The sequence below is a fragment of the Hyla sarda genome, chromosome 1 (assembly GCF_029499605.1).
Source record: "Hyla sarda isolate aHylSar1 chromosome 1, aHylSar1.hap1, whole genome shotgun sequence".
Taxonomy (NCBI): Eukaryota; Metazoa; Chordata; class Amphibia; order Anura; family Hylidae; genus Hyla; species Hyla sarda.
In genome coordinates, this window is record NC_079189.1 from 498,085,927 (window position 1) to 498,108,848 (window position 22,922).

General features: G+C 41.6%; 1 protein-coding gene across 1 annotated transcript; it reads right to left on the reverse strand.

Annotated features, from left to right (window-relative positions):
- Positions 1-213: 213 nt before the first annotated feature.
- Positions 214-13,001, reverse strand: SRP19 (signal recognition particle 19). The gene is made up of 6 exons (XM_056537463.1): positions 12,926-13,001; positions 11,406-11,480; positions 8,965-9,040; positions 3,981-4,052; positions 3,777-3,888; positions 214-872 (listed from the first exon to the last, which is right to left on the reverse strand). The coding sequence occupies exons 2-6, from the start codon at positions 11,441-11,443 to the stop codon at positions 742-744; spliced, it is 429 nt and encodes a 142-aa protein (XP_056393438.1). The 5' UTR covers positions 11,444-11,480; positions 12,926-13,001; the 3' UTR covers positions 214-741.
- Between the last annotated feature and the right edge of the window lie 9,921 nt (positions 13,002-22,922).

Here is a 22,922-nt window from a genome sequence, read left to right on the forward strand (position 1 = left end):
TAAGATTGCCAACAATGAGAAGAGGTGATAAAAAATAAAAAAAATGCTGTTTTCCATTACGGTATTCCTGGTAAATATCTGCATCACTGCAGCAAAAAAGCATGTAATGGGAATAGCCATTTTATCTATAGTCCAGATTTGTGTTTTTCCACATTGATAATAATCTTATGCTGTTCTCTCTTCACAATACTATTAAACAATTTCAGACAGTGAGCCATTTATTTTAGTTTATTAAAACAAATCTGTTTTATACTTATTGTGCACAGTCCATCACAGATGAGGCAAGAACATAAAGCCCCAGCATATAGAACAAGGAAAAGAAAAAAAAGAAAAAAGTCCAGAGGCATGGTCAGTAAAAACATATCCATCTTCTTGATTATAGTAAAAGAAATAATATTGGATTCTTGTTAGCCTGGGGCATATCAATAAAAAATACAAAAAAAAAAAATACAAAAATAAAATAAACACTCGCCCTGAACTTGTCGTTCTGCTGCAGGTTATGAGAATGACAGTCAGATCCCCTTAACCTCATCCATCACATGATCATCTTTCAAAAACCTAGTATGCTTAATTTACTGATTAAACACTAAGATTCTTCATACCCAATGTTAAATGAGTCATTTATTAAATGAGCTGACTCTGGAGATGTTTTATTTCTTTTACGTCTATGAAGGTTTTTCGATTCTCTTGTTTATCTGCAATGTCACCAATAGGTCAGGTTCATCTTTATCACAAAGTCCATTACTTCTTCTTTTTCCTACTTTTCTTGCTCCCTTCTCCTACTTGGACCGTTTGGTCTCCACCTCCACTTTTCTGTGTCCTAGTCTTTAGTTTGGGGATATCTTCTGCCACACGAAGCATCACTGCTTTCCCTAAGAAAAGGAGAGAGAAATATGAATTATTGTATAAACAAAGAGCAAATCCACCTTCTCCATATAAATCTTAACCTCTCATTGAAATGTCAATCTGCTGCATAGGTGTCCATAAGGTCTATTCACAAACAACTAACTTGGCTTTCATCTAGGAATGGATTGTGTTCATCATATACAAAAGCCTATTTTAAAGGAGTACTCCAGTTTACTCCATAGGAGAGGGGATACATGTCCGATCGCATATGGAAGGGTGGATCTCCTGCATGGCGCCCCGCTCTCTGCATGAAAACAGCTGTGTTGACCACAGCATGAAGCGCTGCCCGACACACCCCTCCATGCCGGAGAAACAGTGTTCGTGTATCTCTTCTATAAAGATTCATTGAGGGGGGTTGTTGACCACCATTTCTTTTCATGCAGAAAACTGGGGAACCAGGCAGGAGTTCATGGGCAGTCCGAGTGATCGCAATCGGACACTTATTCCCTATCCCTCAGACAGGAGAACAAGTTAAGTAAACTGGAGTACTCCTTTAAAGTCAGCCCTTGAAATCTTGGGATAACATATCAGTAGAGGTGTCTCTGTACTCTAACATGAATATTAGTTTGGCACTAAAATGTGTCTAGGACTTGTAACAATAAGCAAATCCCTAAGTTAGAATGAATAAACCATTTCCTACTTATATGATAATGAAGAGGCAAGGAGAGAAGCGGAGGCAGGGTAGGGGTCTGGTTTGCAAGCTGTTAAGAAGCGAGCCAATCCCTTGCGGCCCCGTGTTTCCAAGCACAAATAGCATGAGGTATAAGTGAGCCTATGTGGAATCTCATTGTACTAGTGAGCTGAGCTTCTGGCAGGGCTTACACAGCCCCAGGAGTAAATGAGCCATTGCAAGTTAATAATAAAGTATATAACAAACCTAGATCATTTTTTGGGCAGCTACAGTTTGAGACAATTTTATTTTTACGGAATACCCCTACAAGGGGTTTTCCCTTGGTACAGCCAATACTCCTATCTTTTAGGGGTAAATGGGTATTTCAGTCTAGAGCACTGAGGCACCAGCAACTTTTCCTGGTAACATGAAATCAAAAGGGGTCCTAGCAGCCAGACCTGGGGGATCAGCTATTTGTCAGTGATGTAGCCTCACCAAAAGGGGTATACCATCGACATACAACACCCGCCACAGAGAAGCACTAAGAGGCGGCAACATTACGTTTATGGGTGAAAGTGAATGGCATGGACAAAAATAATTTAGCAAAAAGACAAGAAGCACCCACTCATAGTAATGAACAGTTAGATTCTCCTGCTGCTACAGTGCATGTAGTTAACCCTTTAAGGACTCAGCCCATTTTGGCCTTAAGGACAAATTTTACTTTTACGTTTTCGTTTTTCCCTCCTCGCCTTTAAAAAATCATAACTATGTTATATTTTCATCCACAGACTGGTATGAGGGCTTGTTTTTTGCACGACCAGTTGTTCGTTGTAATTCCATCACTCACTTTACCATAAAATGTATGGCGCAACCAAGAAAATACTATTTGTGTGGGGAAATTAAAAAGAAAAAACGCAATTTTGCTAATTTTGGAAGGTTTTGTTTTCACGCCGTACAATTTATGGTAAAAATGACGTGTTTTTAATTCTTTGGGTCAATACAATTAAAATGATACCCATGATTATACACTTTTCTATTACTGTTGTGCTAAAAAAGAAAATCTCACACTTTTTAACCAAATAACTACGTTTAAAATCCCTCTATTTTGAAGACCTATAACTCTTTCATTTTTCGGTATAAGCGGCGGTATGAGGGCTCATTTTTTTGCGCCGTGATCTGTACTTTTTATTGTTACCATATTTGCATATATAAAAACTTTTAATCCATTTTCTATAAATTTTTTGGGGGACTAAAATGTTATAAAAAAAAGCATCAATATTGGACTTTTTTTTAACGTTCACACCGTTCACCGTACGGTATCATTAACATTATATTTTAATAGTTTGGATATTTACACACACGGCGATACCAAAATATGTTTAAAATTTTTATTTTATTTTATATATAAATTATTTTTTATTTTTTTTTCACACTTTTTCGGGGTGAAATTGGGAAAATTGGACAATTTTTATTGGGGGAGGGGATTTTTCTTAACTTAAAAAAAAAAATTTTACTTTTAATTTTACACTTTAATAGTCCCCATAGGGGACTATTTATAGAAATCATTTGATTGCTAATACTGTTCAGTGCTATGCATAGGACATAGCACTGATCAGTGTTATCGGTCGTCTTCTGCTCTGGTCAATCTCAGACCAGAGCAGAAAACCCGTGAAAGGCAGGGGAGGCAGGTGAGGGGGATCTCCATCTGCCGTTCTGGATGATCGGATCGCCGCGGCAGCGTTGCGGGTGATCCGATCATCCATTTTGATGACCGCAGCGCTGCAGATGCCATGATCTGTATTCATCATGGCATCTGAGGGGTTAATGGCGGACATCCGCACGATCGCGGATGTCGACCATTACCGGCGGGTCCCTGGCTGCTATCAGCAGCCGGGACCTGCCGCACATTACCCGAGCATCGCTCCAATGCTCGCGGTCATGTATAGGACTTAAATGTACATCCTGGTGCATTAAGTACCAGCTCACCAGGACGTACATTTACATCCTGCATCTTTAAAGGAGTACTCCGGTGCTTACACATCTTATCCCCTATCCAAAAGAATAGGGGATAAGATGCCTGATCGCGGGTGTCCCCAGCTGCGGGACTCCCGCGATCAGGCATCTTATCCCCCATTCTTTTGGATAGGGGATAAGATGTGTAAGCACCGAAGTACCCCTTTAAGGGGTTAAGGTACACTTTAAAATGACAGCTTGGTGAAAAGAATCAAAGATTCTGGAAAAAACTCTTCACAATAATTACTTGAAGAAAGTTTATCCACACAGGGTGAGCCATCCTCGTTCATCAGCTGCACACGTACTCTGCCCTTGTACTGTGCATCCCGATTCCATTCACGTGTGTACATCTTATCCACCTAAGTAGAAAAAAAATATATTTGGAACTGAAACTAAATTTTTTTTTTTGTAACAGAAAGTCAAAACTAACCACAAAGAAATAGTGTATCACCTCAACAATGGCGTTTAACTTGTTGGCTCGACATATTTCTGCTATTTCCACACAAGTTGGATTCTGTACAGCCTGAAAAAAAAAAAAAAAGAACAAAATGTATTAACTTAAAAGGGTAAAGAGATAGAGATTGCCTAGTGTAATTAACTCATTCTCAAGGTCTTCCATTCAGGACCCTGATCTATTAGGTAGAAAGTGCTACATAACTCCCTTTCCTTCTGGTGTATAAATAAGCCTTCTAAGGGCAGAAAAAAGCAGCCGTGCAATTGCTGATGATCCTAAATGAACAGGTTTAATTAACATTGACATACCCTGAGAAATGTTTTTCTATTTAAACACTGATTGGCCAAGTGAGGAGGTCCTTGTGCGACAAAGACAAGGAATTGCAGCATGCCACAGGGAGATAGTGGGTGGATTAGGGGTAAGTATAGTTTTCTTTTTCTTCTACTTAAAGAAGTACTCCAGGATAGAAGTACTCCATGTACTCTCTATGCTAAAGAGGTTAGTGCCAGATCGTGGGGGGTCTGAACCCCCCCCGCGATCTCGTGCACAGAACCTCAACACAACTCATCCATGCAGCTCTATGGGAGAGCTGGAGATCCCCAAGTTCAGTGCACTAGCTCTTCCACAGAGATGCATGGAGGGGGCGTGTTGGCCACAGCTAAATTTTTCTTTCTGGGGATTGGTGCCTTCTGTTTGTATACAAAGATATTGCACACTGATTTTTCCAAGAGGTAGTGATAGGTAACTCATCACATCAAACAGTGACAATAAGATGCCACGCTATATACATCATGTGTGCACACCAACTGGTAAGCGCATCATACTACCATAGTGACAATAAGGTACTACATTTGCTTTCAGAAAAAACCTATGGTGTTACATGAGCAGCATGCATGTGCTCTGAGTGGTGACTTGTGACTATACAAGTACCAAACCAGCTGTCAAAGTCTATACATAAACAAAACAATAAGGGATGAAATATCATAGGTATTTACACTAAGCTTCTTTAGCGCCTCCGTCTCCCTTCCCTGACAGTATTTGGAACACTTTATCTTACTAAAATGACTAAGGTTCTTTCTTTGTATGCCCATGTAACCTTAAGAAGAGAAATTTTATTTTTTTGGAATCATCTTTACTTGTATGCTTGTTTTTATTGCTAAGTAGGCTTGTCCTCGGAATTTACCGTATTTATCGGCGTATAACACGCACCCCCATTTTAACAGGGATTTAAGTAAAAAAAAAAAAAAAAAAAAAATTTAAAATTAATGACTTGGACTAAATGCCACACCATCCCCCCAACTTCGTTTTCTTCTGCACCTCAGTTTGGTCCTGTCCCCTCCAGTGCCAGATCATTCCTTCCCTTTTATCAGTCCCTGTGCCACATTTACCCCTCTCATCGCCACCCTCATGTCTCATCATCCCCCCATGTCTCATCATTTCCCCCTGTCATAGACCACCACTAGCCATACAGACATTAAGCATTTAGTGCCTCCCCCCACCATCATTTCCCCCGTCTCATCATGTCCCCACCCTGTCTCATCATGTCCCCCCTCATCATCCCCCACCCTGTCTCATCATGTCCTCCCATCATACCCCCTCATCATTCTCCCCACCCTGTCTCATGTCCCCCATCATTCCCCCCCTCATCATTTCCCTGTCTCATCCCCCCCCATATCTCATAATTTCCCCCCGTCTCATCCCCCCCTCCTATCTCATCCCCCCCCCCCCCATCTCATAATTTCCCCCCGTCTCATCCCCCCCCCTCATCTCATAATTTCCCCCCGTCTCATCCCCCCCCCCTCATCTCATAATTTCCCCCCGTCTCATCCCCCCCCTCATCATTTCCTCCTGTCTCATCATCCCCCCCCCAGCATGCCCGGACTGCCAACTGCATGCTGTGAGTTGTAGTTTCGCAACATCTGGAGGTCCGCAGGTTGAAGACAACTCTTCCCCTTTCCTTACTTGTCTGAGCTTTGGCTGTCTTGCGAGCTGCAGTGAGTGAAGCAGATGAGTTACGTCCTCTCCCGGCTCCTCTGCAAATTTCAGAGGCGACTACAGGAAATGAAGTGATGCCGCACAGAGAAGCCGGCAGAGGACGTAACTCATCTGCTTCACTGACCCCGCAAGACCATCCGCCTGACCTGACCTGCCGAAGCGCAGACAGGTAAGGAAAATAAACAAAGCTATAAAAATCAGGGAAAGGGGGAATGATGAGGGAGGGGGGGGGGGAGGGAGGAAAAATGAAAAGTAAAACTCACTTGTCTCCCGCACGATCCACAGGTACTGGTGGATATTGCGGGAGACGCTGATTAAAAGGTAGCGCAGATCCGGACATGGTAGGGCTCATTTTAATCAGAGTCTCCCGCACTATCCACCGCACCAGTACCTGTGGATAGTGCGGGAGAAAACAAGTGACAGTGCGGGGAGGAGACGGCACTGGTCACTGATTTAAAACGGCCGTGGCCGTGCTGTTAATACTTAACAAGCAGAGGCCTCTTTAAATCAGTGACCAGAAGACTTATTGGTGTATAACACGTGGGCAGACTTTTTGCCTTAAAGCTAAGTTTTAAAAGTGCGTGTTATACGCCGATAAATACAGTATTTTCATAGCTCCTGGATATAGGACTTTGACTCCCAGCAAAGGTGGATTCCAGCAATTTCAACTTCTTATTTGGATCATACTTACTATATGAAAATACAAATGGTTGTGAGAACCTTTTTCGTTTTTGCATGAAATCTAATAATCCAGTACTGGCTAACCCTATGTGGGACTGTGCTTTTTACTTTTCTTTTCTTCTTAGCACATTAAGTTCTGGTCCTCCAGAAAGACTGACTACATTACAAAAATCCCCGTTAATCCCATAGATGCTGTGATCTGTACTGATCATGGCATCTATGGGGTTAATGCTGCTGAGGCCGGCACGATCCCGATCTTAGCAGCTGTGGTGGAACCTCGGCTGTGATTAACAGCCGGGTCTCGCTGCCGATCACCTGTAGCACAGAGCAGAAGATCAATAGGATGTATTCATAAGTTCTATTGCAGCAACATGTCAGAAGATAGGATGTATACGTACGTCCTATGGCAGGAATGGGTTAATAAAATTACCAAAGGCTCAGTATTTTTTAGCACTAGAGGATAAATGCAACAAAGGCAGCAAAACAAGGAACTTCTGAGTGAACAGTAAGCTGACATTTTATGTAATAAATCAATAAATAAAATAGATAAAAACAATTACCAACTATTTACCATTTTGACCACAAATCAATAAAAAAATAAAAATGATATGTAAAAAAAATGAAAACCCAAGAACTAGTAAGCGCTATTTAGCCTTTTAGAAGTCAGTATAGAAGAGGATGACCGAAAGTAGTGGCTCTGTGTGTTACCATAGAGGTATGCAGAAACACAATCCTCTGAACAAACAGCACAATGTATATTTTTTCGTTAATGGGAAAAAGTGTTTTGGTTTTGTTTAAGAAATAGCTTTTTTTTTTTTTTATTAAATATATATATTTTTTATTCTATTTAAACTTTTTGAAAAAGGGGGTGATTAAAATGTTTTTTTTTTTATTGGGAAGGGGCTAATTCACATCATTATTATTTGTTTACACTTTTTTAGTCCCCATAGGGGACTATCACATGCAATCTGTAGATTGCATACTGATCAATGCTATGCCATAGCATTGATCAGTGTTATCGGTGCTCCTTTACTAATGCCTGTCATGGCTGGCAGCAGTAAAGGAGCAACGATCGGACACACTGAGCAGGGTAAGGGACCTCTGGACGTCCTCTCAGCTGATCGGGATACCGCTATTTCACCGCGGTGATCCCAATCAGCATCCCTGAGCAAACCGGCAGGACTTTCATGACTTTTACACGCTGCAAACAACTTTGATTGCGGCGTCTAACAGGGTTAATGCGCCTCTCTGCTATGATAAGCACTCCGCTGCTGAGCGCACTGCATAGCTCGGGAGCTGAGAGTGTAGGCGGCTTACCGCACCTCCGTGATACCTGCCGGTGGGGATCGTGCAGGCAGGTTCAAGTTCTAGTGAAAATGTCCAGTATCGGGACAACCCTAGACTTCAACCACCCAAAACCACACCATCCCCATCAGAGTCCATAGCCAGTACTATGCAGGGTGCAGGACTAAAACAACTCTCTGGCAGATTCAGTCTACTGTAGATTCACTCATCTCTAGTGGTTATCAAGTTAATCTAAGACTGCTTCCATAAAAGATGCACTCTCGGACTGCTTCCATAAAAGATGCACTCTCGGACTGCTTCCATAAAAGATGCACTCTCGGACTGCTTCCATAAAAGATGCACTCTCGGACTGCTAGCCTGTTTCTAATTTAATAATTTTTCTCAGTAAACACACGGATTATTAAATGGGCTGTCCCATTAAGAAAAATAGGTCTAAACTGATGCATTATGTGAAATGAAAAAGATTTTCAATGTACTAGCATTTTACTAATCCCCATGTGCCTGCATTGCTTTGACAACGGTCGTTCTTGATTATAATCCACTAAAGGTGGCCATACATGGTCAGTTCCACTTTAGTCTCCAGAAGGTAATGGAAGTTGGACTTCACTGCACATGCAAGCAAAGGGGATTGTGGGAAAGTATGTGCTCTGTTGCCTGGCAACAGAAGGGTCATAGATTAGAAAGAAAACCAGGAAGTGATCAGATCCAAAAGGGAGATGAACAGTGGAGGGATGGAAGTTAGTAACATTACATAAAAACAGCACACTTCTCCTCCTTTACATATATGTTCGTAGTAAACATCTGATTTTATCAACTTTGCTTTGTAGGAAAACCGTTTTAAGGATTCGTGCTAGATGTTTCTCCATTCCTGTATAAATTATAGATATGTCTGCGAACTATCCCTGCTTGTAACATGTATCAGCAGCAGTGAATTCTATAACCCAATAAATATCTGTACAAGCATCCTGTGGGAATTTATCACTGTATCGCACTTACAGACCTTTTCAACAGGTATCTTCCTGCCCTCAGCGATAGTTTTCTTACTATTGATATAAGCAGGATAAATGCAGATGAATCTGGAGAAAAACAAAAATTGATCAGTAAGGTAATAGTTTCCAGGTTTTCTCTCATAACATATAAAGAGATGATCAATTGTGTTGTGAGTTAAGATGCTTAACACTTTAATGATGCAGCATCGTTTTCGCCTTGAGGACGGAGCCAATTTTTATTTCTGGTGTCTTGTTTCCTCCTCGCTTTTTAAAATCCATAACTCAAATTTCCACCAACAGGGCCAATTCAAGGCCTGTTTTATGAATGAACAATGGTACTTTGTAATGACCACTTTCAATTGACCCAAAATGTACAGTGAGGCAGGAAAAAAATATATACCGTATTTATCGGAGTATAACACGCACTTTTTAGGCTAAAATTTTTAGCCTAAAGTCTGTGTGCGTGTTATACGCCGATACACTCCCAGGAAAGGCAGGGGGAGAGAAGCCGTCGCTGCCCGCTTCTCTCCCCCTGCCTTTCCTGGGGTCTAGAGCGCTGCTGTTGGCCCTTCTCACCCCCTGGCTATCGGCGCCGCTGCCCATTCTGTCCCCCTGACTATCGGTGCCGGCGCCCCATTGCCGGCGCCGATAGCCAGGGTGAGAGAAGCGGCGCCGATAGCCAGGGGGAGAGAAGGGGCAGCGGCACCCATTGCCGGTGCCGCTGCCCCGTTGCCTCCCCCCATCCCCGGTGGCATAATTACCTGAGTCGGGTCCGCGCTGCTGCAGGCCTCCGGCGTGCATCCCCGGCGTCGTTGCTATGCGCTGAACGGCGCGGCGCATGACGTCAGTGCGCCGCGCCGTGCATAGCAACGACGCAGGGGGCGCACGCCGGAGGCCTGCAGCAGCGCGGACCCGACTCAGGTAATTATGCCACCGGGGATGGGGGGAGGCAACGGGGCAGCGGCGCCGGCAATGGGTGCCGCTGCCCCTTCTCTCCCCCTGGCTATCGGTGCCGCTTCTCTCACCCTGGCTATCGGCGCCGGCAATGGGGCGCCGGGACCGATAGTCAGGGGGACAGAACGGGCAGCGGCGCCAATAGCCAGGGGGTGAGAAGGGCCGACAGCAGCGCTCTAGACCCCAGGAAAGGCAGGGGGAGAGAAGCGGGCAGTGACGGCCTCTCTCCCCCTGCCTTTCCTGGGGATGTATTGGGGTATACACGCGCACACACGCACCCTCATTTTACCATGGATATTTGGGTAAAAATTTTTTTACAGAAATATCCTTGGTAAAATGAGGGTGCGTGTTATAGGCCGGTGCGTGGTATACCCCGATAAATACGGTACTTATGGGGCAAAATTTAAGAAAAAAAAATTTAAATAGCTTTGCAAATTTTGTTTTTTTTGTTTCCACTCAGTACACTTTTCGGTAAAAAAATAAGTTCTTTATTCTGTAGGTCCATACAATTACAGGGATACTCAATTTATATAGGTTTTAGGTTTATATACATTATGGGTTTTTATTTTACAAATTAAAAAAAATAATTCTGTATACAGGGCCGTATGAGGGCTAATTCTTTAGTTTTTATTGGTACCAGTTTTGTCTTTCTATTGGTACCAGATGTGCCTCTGATTGCTTATTACTTGTTTTCTGGTACATGAAATGACCAAAAATCAGCAATTCTGGACTTTTCTGGCTATTTTTGTTTAAGTTTACACCATTGACCATGCGGTTTTTAATAAGGTTATATTTTAATAGTTTGGACATTTGCACATGCTGTGATACCACAAATGTTAATTTTTGTTTACATTTTATTTGAAAAAACGGAAGAGAGGGGCGATTTAAATTTCTAATAGGGGTCTTATTCACATTTATAAAAAAAAAATTTAAATTACTTTTTAATCCTTATAGGGGACTATTACATGTAATCTTTCAATTGCATATACTGTTTAAAGCTGTGCTTTAGGCAATCATCAATGTTGGGAAACATTGATATAAGGGCTACAGTTTCACACTTGCTGTCATGGCCTTGTTATGTGACATCACCGATTATATATATCAACTGGCTCCAGAGAGTTAAACAGATTTGTAAATTACTTCTATTAAAAAAAAAAAATCAATCTTTTCAGTACTAATGAGCTTCTGAAGTTAAGGTTGTTCTTTTCTGTCTAAGTGCTCTCTGATGACACATGTCTCGGGAAACGCCCAGTTTAGAAGAGGTTTGCTATGGGGATTTGCTTCTAAACTGGGCGGTTCCTGAGACACGTGTCATCAGAGAGCAATTAGACAGAAAAGAACAACTCAACTTCAGCAGCTCATAAGTACTGAAAGGATTAAGATTTTTTAATAGAAGTAATTTACAAATCTGTTTAACTTTCTGGAGCCAGTTGATATATATATATAAAAATTTATTCCCTGGATAACCCCTTTAAAGTTTGCAAAACTTTAAATTTACCTATCAGGCTCTGTATAGGGCTTCCTCAGGTCTGCCATGGTTGTCTACTCACAAGAACACATTACAGTTACAAACCTGCAATAAAACAAACAACATGCAATTAAACATATGTATGAACAGTATTTGTTAAAGAAAACCTCTCCACTTAGTCTTCTGCCTCTGGTCTTTTACACTATAATGTCACTTTCTGAATCTTCAGATTCCAGTTATATTCCCCTGTGCAGAGCTGGAGGCCAGACACTATTTTTCCAAGAAATACCTGGAGCTAAACCCCTGATGGCGACAGATCTCTGTAACCAGAGGCTGAACATTTAAGCTGCTTACACAAATGTAGGGCTCTTCTAAAGTATATTCACATGCTGCAAATTTGTTGCACAGTCTTATTGATGTATTTATTTATTTTTACAGAACATGTCTTTGCGGGCATCTAAATGGATTTGTTTCTGTATGGAACAGTCCCAGCAATTTCGTCAACAAATCTTTGAAAACAAAAGATATTAACTTTATAACTTAATATCTTCACCATCCCTGGGGACAAAAACATCCTGTGGATGGTGAGGATAACGATTTTAGCATACGTAACGCATTGTCAAGCATTATATATATCTGCTGATCGGTTCCTTTAACCAACTGGGGATGCAGGGTGTTGTTGCTGCCTGTTATTTGGCGCACCATGACGTGCATCTACCTTCTGAGTCCCGTCCATGAAGCAAGCAAGGGAGCTGCAAATGCATCATACTGATCCCTGCCATTAACCCTTCAGATGCTGTGATCAACATCTGAAGTATGCGATGGTTCAGAGACTGGTCGGACCACCCGCAGTGAAATCATGGTGGTCCAATCAGTAAAGATGAACTCCACTAAAGATGAACTCCACTTACCTGCTGCGTTCTGCCCCTCTAGTCCTTCTTGCAGACCAGAGAACTAGATTGCAGATAACACTGGTCAGTGCTATGCGTATCCATAGCACTGATCAGCATTAGCAATTAAAATATTGTAATAAATAGCCGTTGGCTGTCCAGGCATGCTGGGAGTTGTAGTTTTGCAACAGCTGGAGGCACACTGGTTGGGAAACACTGCCCTGAAAGACATGACCCACATTACTAGAGAATACACAGATGTCAATGGGCGCCCTGTAACATATTGTGTCCCCTGTGGTGGTGCTGGGGGTCTCCACAGCTGCTATGAAACTACGACGCCCAACATGTCATGGTCTTGTCACACTGGAAGTTGTAGTTCCCAACCTGTGACCCTCTGTCTGGTGTGACACTATACGTCTATTCCTTGCCTAAACGTTATGCCAATTGTCAAAAGCAGAACCAACGAGCCTAACAGGCTATGGGAACCTGCCAGCACTGACCACAGGCAGAGCTCCATGGTAGCCGCGCAGCTCTGTGAAGTCATGGAGCTCACTGCTGGGGCGGCCTTGAAGTCAAAGTACACAAAACCTAGCGGCAGCTAAGTGAGATTCCCATTTTATACCACATTTCATACAATTCATCTCAAAACATCAACCATACCTCTCCGCTGCAGCTGATGACTCGCGTTTCCGGTCAATGAGGGACAGGAAGCGGAAACACGTCACTATCACTTAGCCAATGTCACGGGGCTTGCGCCTCACGCCTCGATGTGAATGACGTGTAAATAAGCATTGACGATTGGTTGCTCAATTATCCGTGAGACCAATAGGAAGACGAGAATTATAACGGTGTGCTACAAGTAAAAAGAGACAGAAAAGGAGATGGCTACTCGGTTCAGAGCGTGAATTTGTTGCTTGGTTTTCGGGACATTATTATATTTCTGACGCACTGTGTAACATTTCTAATGCTACAGGAACGTAATACTTATACCAATGTATCCCAACCAATGTGCATATCAGCTGTTGGAACACTACGACACCCAGCATGCCTGAATAGCCAAAGGATGTAGTTATGTAACAGCTGGAGGCACACTGGTTGGAAGAATTATGAAGCGTGCAGAAGAAAAGTGCTTCACTTGCCTGCCCATAGCAACCAATCAGATTGCTTCTTTCATTTTCAGAGGCTTTAAGAAGTCTGATTGGTTGCTATGGGTAACTAGTCAACTTTTGCTTTGCACTGGTTTTGATGAATCTCCCCTATAGTGCCTTGTAGCCCTGGAGCTGCACATGTGACGTTGCCAAGAGCAGACAGTGTGTAAGATCTCTGAAAGATCGTATATGGGGAAGGAAAAGCAATATGGATAAGGAGGGGGATATTATTGAAGATATGGGCCGAACAACACAGCACATCTTGTGGAGTTAGGGAACGCTCCCACCAAGCCTCTTCATTTGCTTCTGCACGTTTTTGCATGAAATACCCCGTACAGGAAGTTGTGTGGTCCTTACATAATCAGTGTGGTGTAATCTCAGCAGCTGCCAAGTTCCTCCTCCTTTTCCAATTAAAAGCATAATCATCTACTGCAATGTTTACCAACTGGGTCTGGGGTGCCTCCTGGTGTTGTAAAACAAACTCAAAGCAAGACTGGACAGCTTTGGGCTGTTGGAGCTTTGAAACAGCTGGAGGCACCCTGGTTGGAAAACACTATGCTACTGTCACAGGAGGTATGGCGGCATCATTTCTCAGAGCTTTATTACAAAGTACAATGGACAGTACAAATATCAAGCCCTTCTACTTTTCCTCTGCAAACGATTTGAAAAGTTTCCCTTAGAGTCTTTATCCAAAATGTTCAAGGTTTGCACCTAGTTTGGCTTCCCATAGTAAAGTATAGCAACCAGGGTGAACAGGAATATCTTCAGATTCTGCTTCCTCTTCAGAGGGGCATAATCAGGATTATCTGGACAGCATGTCCCTCTCCTGGTCGAGCATCAAAGTATATGTGTTTTCTTTGAAGATTTTAGATCAGTGTTTCTCAACCAATGTGCCTCCAGCTGGTGCAAAACAACTTCTTCACTTCCAGCATGCCCAGCCTTTGGCTGGATGCATACTGGTTGGAAAACACTGGGAAGAAAGCCTGGGGACAGATGGCTCTTAAAACAATGACTACGAGACCTTCTACAAAAATAATTATAATTTTTAGGAGATAAACAGCATGAGCCTCTTTTTTTTTTTTAATTTTTTTTTTTTTTTTTCTCTCTCTCTCTCCCTCTCCCTCTCCCTCTCCCTCTCCCTCTCCCTCTCCCTCTCTCCAGCTCCAGCTCCAGCTCCAGCTCCAGCTCCAGCTCCAGCTCCAGCTCCAGCTCCAATCCCTCTCTGACTTGTCATCCTCTAATGTCACAGGGGGGGCTTGGCTGAATCTTGTCTCTGAGCTTAAGCCCCTCCCCCAGAGTAATTACTTCCCAGCCCCTACAGCATAAAGGGGTACTCCACTGGAAAATATATATATATATATATATATATATATATATATATATTTTTTAATAAACTGGTGCCAGAAAGTTAAACAGATTTGTAAGTTACTTCTATTTAAAAATCTTAATCCTTCCAGTAAATATCAGTTGTTTACTACAGAGGAAATTCTTTTATTTTTGAATTTCCTTTCTGTCTGACCACAGTGCTCTCTGATGACACCTCTGTCCAATTTAGGAACTGTCCGTAGCAGGATAGGTTTGCTTTGGGGATTTGCTCCTACTCTGGACAGTTTCTGACATGGACAGAGGTGTCAGCAGAGAGCACTGTGGTCAGAAAGAAAGGAAATTCAAAAAGAAAAGAACTTCCTGTGGAGCATATAGCAGCTAAGTACTGGAGCAATTAAGATTTTTAAATAAAAATAATTTACAAATTTGTTTTAACTTTCTGGCACCAGTTGATTTAATAAAAAATAAAAAGTTTTCCAGCAGAGTACCCCTTTAAGTCCTCACATATTCCAAGCCCATAAAGACCTGCTGCATGAACATCTGTTTTCACTTTTGGGCAGGAAATAAAACATTATTGGGACATTTAGGGAAGAATGAATAATACCACAGGCAGTGGAGCAGACAGGGAATAAATATAGCTGCAGTCTGACTTCAAACATGGCAGATTTCTAAAACTTAAAAACAGTTCAATTTATCTGAATGGAAATAAGACAGTTGTATAACTTTCTGCAACTAACTTGCTACATTTATACCCATAAATGTATCTATAACAAGGGGGCATCCTCTACGTTTAGAGGAAAGAATGTTTCTACACCAGCACAGACGGGGGTTCTTTACTGTAAGAGCAGTGAGACTGTGGAATTCTCTTCCGTTATGGTGAACTCAGTAAAAGAGTTTTACTTTTACATTTTTGGAGAATAATATTACAGGTTATGGATACCAGATTTATAGGGACAGAAGGATGATCCAGGGATTTAATCTGATGCCATATTTGGAGTCGGGAAGGAATTTTTTACCTCTAGTATGAGTTTTTTTTTTGCCTTCCTCTGGATCAACTCAGTAGAGACTCATTAGGGATATAGGATGAACTTGAAGGACTCTGGTCTTTTTTCAACCTTATAAACTATGTAACATGTAAATTCACCCTCCAGGGTATGTTCGCAAGTACTGACCAGGAGTATTTTCTGCTCTGAAAATTGACATGTCAATTATTGAAGCGGAAAATACTCCTTGTTACGACCTTCCATTTACATCAATAAGCATTTAATTCCAGGTAGATTTTCTACATGGAAATTCTGCATAGAATCTTCTTCAAATTACTTGTGTGACAAGGTTTTTGCATTGAGAAGTAGAGGATATTCAGTGAGGAAATTCTGCTGTGTGAACATAGCCTAAAAAAGGCTATCTGTGTTAGCTTTGGATGGGGATAAAGCACAGCTATTGGAGGCCAAACGGCAGGAATGTTGTAGGGGGAAGAAGGTAGGGTCTGAGAACTGTGGGAAAGCAATGCATTTTGTCTATTGTACTTAGCAGCTGCTCAAACAGGAAGTAGTGAATATTGGCTGAAGGAAAGTACTTAACCACATATTATTTTATAGGATCAAAAAAAAGAGGCAGTCGGGTTAAGCAATACTGTAGGCTTCTGTAGCATTTTTTAAACTGACTTCAGAATACCTTTTTAACCCCCATAGGGTAGGGTCATTTATAACTGATCCCTCAGTGACACAACCTTATAGTGTGCCTCCATCGACTCCGCGATGTCTGAGTACACTGCGAGTATGCAATGCAAGCTGGAGGCACACTATAGGGTCGGGGTCACGTCACCAATGGATTTGCAGCATAAAATATACTGCGGATCCGTTAGGTGTGACCCTACCCTTAAAAGGAAACTGGCATCCTGTTCAGTGCCGTATCAATGCTGCTCCCAGGAAAGAGAACTTTTAATCTGCTCAACAGAATTATGTAAGTAACGCCTCATTTTAATGCTGTTCATTCACACTATAACCAGGGTTTATTGTGGGTGAACAGAATGTCAGTTTCCCTTTTAAGGATGCAAATTTTACATTTTTCCTCCTCACCTTCTAACAGCCATAAATCTTTAAAATATTAAACTGATGTGAAGCAGTTGGATGTAGCAAGCAATTATATTGCTTCTTTTTAATACTCTGAAAAATAAAAGGTGCAATCTGATTGGTTGCTATGGCCAACTGCACCACTCACCAATTAATCTCCCCCTCAATTCAGAAAGGGCCTGTCCACACTGCTGAATCTCCATCCTGAGATTTTCTGGGCAGAGATTCTCTCTGCAGTAGGTGCAGTCCAGCGGAATTCCAAGAAAACAATTCACATATTCTTTCAGCAGATACAGAATTTTCTGCCACAGAAGAATCCCATTAAAAAAAACGTTACTTTGCTGCAAGCAGAATTTTTCTACAAAATCTAGCATTGTGGACAAGACTTAAGAAATGTCTGCTAAGCCATTCTGCTTTTGTCAAGGATGGCCTGAGGTGAGGCATTAAAATGTGAGTGACTGCCGCTGTATACTACTGATTGCCGGCACAAGGAATCCACACCAGACAGAATGTTTGTATCAAATCTCCTTCTCAGCATACTTGCTAAGCAGCTGTCCCAAAGGAGTTATGTTTAATTACACGGAAGCACATTGTTTTTACATTTGACAAAAAAGGGAGGTTTAGTTATGACGTCAAAATCATCATGTTACATTTTGATTGGTTTAGTTTTATCTCTGTGCAGTAACCCCCCGACATGCGATGGCCCCGACATATGATCAAATCGACATACGATGGCCTCTCAGAGGCCATCGCATGTCGATGTCAGCATCGACATACGATGCTTTTATATGTCGGGGCCATCGCATTAACTGCTATCCGACAGCGCAAAATGCTTAAGCTGCTGTCGGATAGCAGTTTAAGCATCCCGGACAGGTTCACTTACCTATTTCCGCTGCTTCGGGTCCACTTTGCGATCCTCCGGCGTCTTCTGCATCTTCTCTGGGGTCCGGGCCTCGCTTTCCGGCATCGTTATTACGTCGCTACGCACGCCATCCCGGCGTCCCAACGAAATAACGTCACCAGAAAGAGAGGCCCGGACACCGGACAAGATGCGGAAGAAGCCGGAGGATCCCGAAGAAGATGTCGGAGCAGCGGGACAGCATTGGGAGCGGTGAGGACGCGGTGACAGGTAAGAATTAAAATGCACTTTTTACATTGCACGGATCCCTCAACATACGATGGATTCGACAAAGAATGGGTCGTTTGGAACGAATTACCATCGTATGTTGAGGGGCCACTGTATATATTAGCATATTTAATATTTCATTTCTTTCTAGGCCAAACTTCATTTATGTGGCCCTCTCACTCTCATACTGGAAAATCCCAGATCTTTGCCCTTCTATACAATCTGTATCTTCCTCAAATGTTTTGTCTTCTAACGTCTCATCTTGGGCCTCCTGGCGTCATTCCAAGGTTTCTGAGTTGCAAGCATATAGAAAGCTGGTTTACGGGTTAAATATCTTTCTCCAGCATCAGCAATGGCATATTAGTATATATTGATCAGTCATCAGAAACATAAGGGTAATCCTTATCACTTTCAATGACCCTTGATATTGTCGGGGGGTTAATAACTCATTTATGAATTATGAATTAATTATGGTCAACAAAAATATGAAAAATATTATGACCATTATGAATTGCCAAAAATAAACAAACAATGCAATTCACCACATCTGGGCCCGACTATTTTCCCAGATATGAGTTCTATAGTAGTGGTAGTGTAACTTTTGCAATATAATAAAATAATAACACCGTTATAAAAATAAGTACATTTATTGGTTACATAAAGGAATAATAAAAACAGACCATGATATCAATGAAATGATATCAGAAAATATCAATGACACAATGTCAGATATTAAACAATGATATATTATTAAGTTATTACAAGATTAAACGTAATCACAGAAGTGGGTTAGTTCAGATATCAGTAGATTACTATGTGTAGAGATCATCACATTATATGATATCCTATGGGCATACTATGTCTAGATATATAAAATGGGAATAAACCCCACCCAGTCCTAACCACAGCTTTTCCCTGGTAAGATACAGTATAAAATATACTAATTATTTGGAAAACTTAAGGTAAGTTTTCTCGTGGTAATTATTATTATGTCATGTATAGAAGTAGAGTGGGATCCCAACAGACTATGCTATATATGCAATATGATCATCGCATTGATCCCCATAAGACGCCCCGTTCATCTGCAGTAGAAGGGGGTAGCTTATACACTACGGTTCCCAATGGAGAATATGATTATATATATATATATATATATATATATATATATATATATAAATGTAATAAGCCGGTCTACTCATAAACATGACATAACTGTCCACATAAAATGGGGTAACTTAGTCAAATAAGAAACCAGTGTATCTTACCAAGAACACTTCTGGATAAAAGAAAGATGGCTGCCTGGATCCCATGGGAACGCCTGAAGTCAATAACCGGTGAGTAGGGAAGAAATGGGCATATGGACTAAAGTATTTCTCCCTGACTCTTCATGACTCCGCCCCTTCAGGTAGCCTTTGTAATGAGGATGGGTCCCTCTGTCTGTATGGCTGTCTCCCTGTCGGTGTTTCTGGATCTCTCTCTGGATGTGTCCTGGATCTGTCCCACACCCGCTTTTTAACTTGTCCCCTATATAAAAGATCATCCCCCACAAATATGAAATCATCCAATGGTGATTGTGGGTTTGTATATGGAGATCAGGGCAAGTCACATGTCTAAGCTCATGACATCACAGCTAATCATTAATTTACCTTTATAGCCAGTATATGCTGTATGATTAAATTCACCATAAGGGACATATATATATTTATATCATGTATCATGGCTACTATATTTTCATAATACGCTATATTATTCCTGAGATTAATAATCATGAATTAATCCATCAGGCGACACCAATTATATGATTAAACGTCTCACACATTATTTAATCAATCATACTAAAAGTTATAATGCCCCTATCAGTTTTATATATATATATATATATATATATATATATATATATATATATATATATCTCAGAAGGCTGGATTGTGAGTCGCTCACCCTGTGCACGCCTACCTCACCACCTGTGCCGCAGACCGGCCGATACCGCCTCCGGCTGTTCACTTGTAAAGAAAAGTACAAGGTTCGGCACTAGGTTGGTTGCAGGTAAAAATTTCTTATTTCTTTATTTGAAGATTCTGCAGTACAAGGTTGAAAGCCTGACGCGTTTCGCTAAAGAGCTTAATTGTAGACTTAAGCGATTAAGCTCTTTAGCGAAACGTGTCAGACTTTCAACCTTGTACTGCAGAATCTTCAAATAAAGAAATAAGAAGTTTTTACCTGCAACCAACCTATTGCCAGACCTTGTTATTTTCTATATATATATATAATTTTAAGAATGCTTTATAAAAAGACATGAATATTAGCCTTTTAGTTCACCTTTTGGTCTGGCTAAAACTAGTCATGTTGACATCATTGTATATTGACATTTTCTCAGGGACTTGTCTGTTTACAGATAGTCTGAGGTGAGACAATACTACAGAAACTTCTCGGGCCTCTCAAATAGATGGACAGATACAGATAAATAGAATGCAGATATGCCCTATTGTTAAGCACACACACACCTGTTTCCAGGTGTGTATAGCAAAGACCACTCATCGTGTCCAGGCAATGAGTTTTCAACTCCGGGATTTTCCTTGGAGACGTGTCATTGTTTGGTAAAACCACCCATCAATAAAACCTTGTGGATTTGTTTATATGTCCCTTTGAAGAGATTGACCCAAACATAGGCAGGAATACACCTTTTCAACAATGGCATGCATAAACATTTTTAAAGATGGCCTTTGGTCTCTCAAAGGCTCCATTTTAGGCCTTTTGTAAAGATATACAAATGGTGGATCATATTGCCATGTTATATTAAAAATAGTGATTCATATTTGGAGCTCTTTAGCATGACAATATAAACAGCTCAGTGATTGTAGGAAGTATTCTATCCCTATCATATATTTAGATGACAATTCTTTGTGAGACAGGGATTTCATTCCAGTTGCCTGTTGATGTAGAACAGTGGTTCCCAACCTTTTTTGCCTGAGTACCCCCTTAGCAGTCTATTTCCAAAAACTGTACCCCCCCATATTAGCAACATGTTTGTAATTCATATAAATGCATTTATTTCAAGTGAATATGCTTTTCTTTACTCCCTATCCTCTACCCAGGCCCCCTGCACCTCTCCCTATCTCCCCGGGCCCACTGCTAATCTCCCCTCTGCTAGTGACCCCACCAGCAGAATAGCATGTGCAGCTCTGGAGTATAATACAGGATGTAACTCGGGATCAATATAGAAGAAGTATTGTAATGTATGTACACAGTGACCCCACCAGCAGAATAGCATGTGCAGCTCTGGAGTATAATACAGGATGTAACTCGGGATCAATATAGAAGAAGTATTGTAATGTATGTACACAGTGACCCCACCAGCAGAATAGTGAGTGAAGCTCTGGAGTATAATACAATATCTGTTTAGTACCCCCCTCCATATTCAACCTGTGCCCTCAACATGCCCCATCCATTTACAATCTATTCCATGCTGCTCACCTACATGGTGTTTTACCCCAGCTCCTTTATTGCCAGACTTCCCATGTGAGTGGCCAGCATCTTAGCATTGTCCAGTATAGAAATGTTGAACTCGGGTCAGAAAGGTGTCCAGAGGATTGGGGCCAAAAAGCAGAGAACAAGCAGTGGGCCACCACGATTTCCCCCAGCCCCTGGTCTTCTCATCCTGTAGTGCTCTCAGCCACTCATGAGCTGTGGGGGATCTGGGGACAGCACACTGGAGGTGAACTGAACCTGTGGCCGCCGTTACAAAATTTTTTAAGCATACCCCCCAGGTTGGGAACCACTGATGTAGAAGACTAAATTGTTTGACTGGACCAGGACTCACTGGTTCCTGAAAAGGGGCTGATAATGAAAAAGGCCCAGATAGACTGTTTGCAGCTGTAAAATTTAAAGGCCCTCCACATGGACTCCCAGCCTAAACCGGGGGAATGTCATGAGAAACAATTGGGGAACTGGGGATAGCGATCTTTCTTTGCAAGTACTGTCTTGTCCTGAGCCATCATCTGATATCTAGGGCATCAACTGAGAAATTACAATAGATTTGTCCTGGCTTGAGGCATGTCTGTTTCTGTCAGAATATGTAAGACAGGAGACACCTCTGGATCAACACAGTAGGGTTTTAGGTTTTACTTGACCAAGGGAATCCCCACCTAGAAATAATGTAATCAGACCCAGAACTCTCATATATGGACACAGTGCAGGGACAACAAGGAATGGCCTCTTTGATCATGGACAGCCATTTTTGCAGAGTAAAAATAAATCCCGGGAATTTGCGCACACCTTTGAAGGCTCTAGTTGGGGCTTATGTAGAATAACCACCAATGGTGATCAAGGACTTTTAACCCCTTAACAACGCCGGACGTAAATGTATGTCCTGGTGAGGTGGTACTTAATGCACCAGGACGTACATTTATGTCCTATACATAACTGCGAGCATCGGAGCGATGCTCGGGTCATACGCGGCAGGTCCCAACTGCTGATAGCAGCCAGGGACCCGCCGGTAATGGCGGACATCCGCGATCGCGTGGATGTCCACCATCAACCCCTCAGATGCCATGATCAATACAGATCACGGCATCTGCGGCAATGCAAATGATTGCTATAAGTAGTCCCCTATGGGGACTATTAAAGTGTAAAAGTAGAAAGTTTGGTATCGCTGTGTGCGTAAATAACCCCACTATTTAAATATAATATTAATGAGCCCTCATACCGCCGCTTATACAGAGAAATGAAAAAGTTATAGGTCTTCAAAATAGGGGGATTTTAAACATACTAATTTGGTTAAAAAGTTTGTGATTTTTATTTTAAGCGCAACAGCAATAGAAAAGTATATTATCATGGTTATCATTTTAATCGTATTGACCCAAAGAATAAAGAACACCTTTTTACTGTAAATTCTACGGCATGAAAATGAAACCTTCCAAAATTAGCAAAATTGCTGTTTTCTTTTTTATTTTCCCACACAAATAGTATATTTTTGTTTGCACCAT

Bases quoted from the DNA above. Each gene is read 5' to 3' on its own strand.
- SRP19 (XM_056537463.1), bottom strand. From the start codon at position 11,443: ATGGCAGACCTGAGGAAGCCCTATACAGAGCCTGATAG. The intron at 4,053-8,964 runs GTCTGTAAGTGC...TTTTTTTTTCAG, and splicing joins GGAAGATACCTGTTGAAAAG to GCTGTACAGAATCCAACTTG. The intron at 3,889-3,980 runs GTGATACACTAT...TTTTCTACTTAG, and splicing joins AGTTAAACGCCATTGTTGAG to GTGGATAAGATGTACACACG.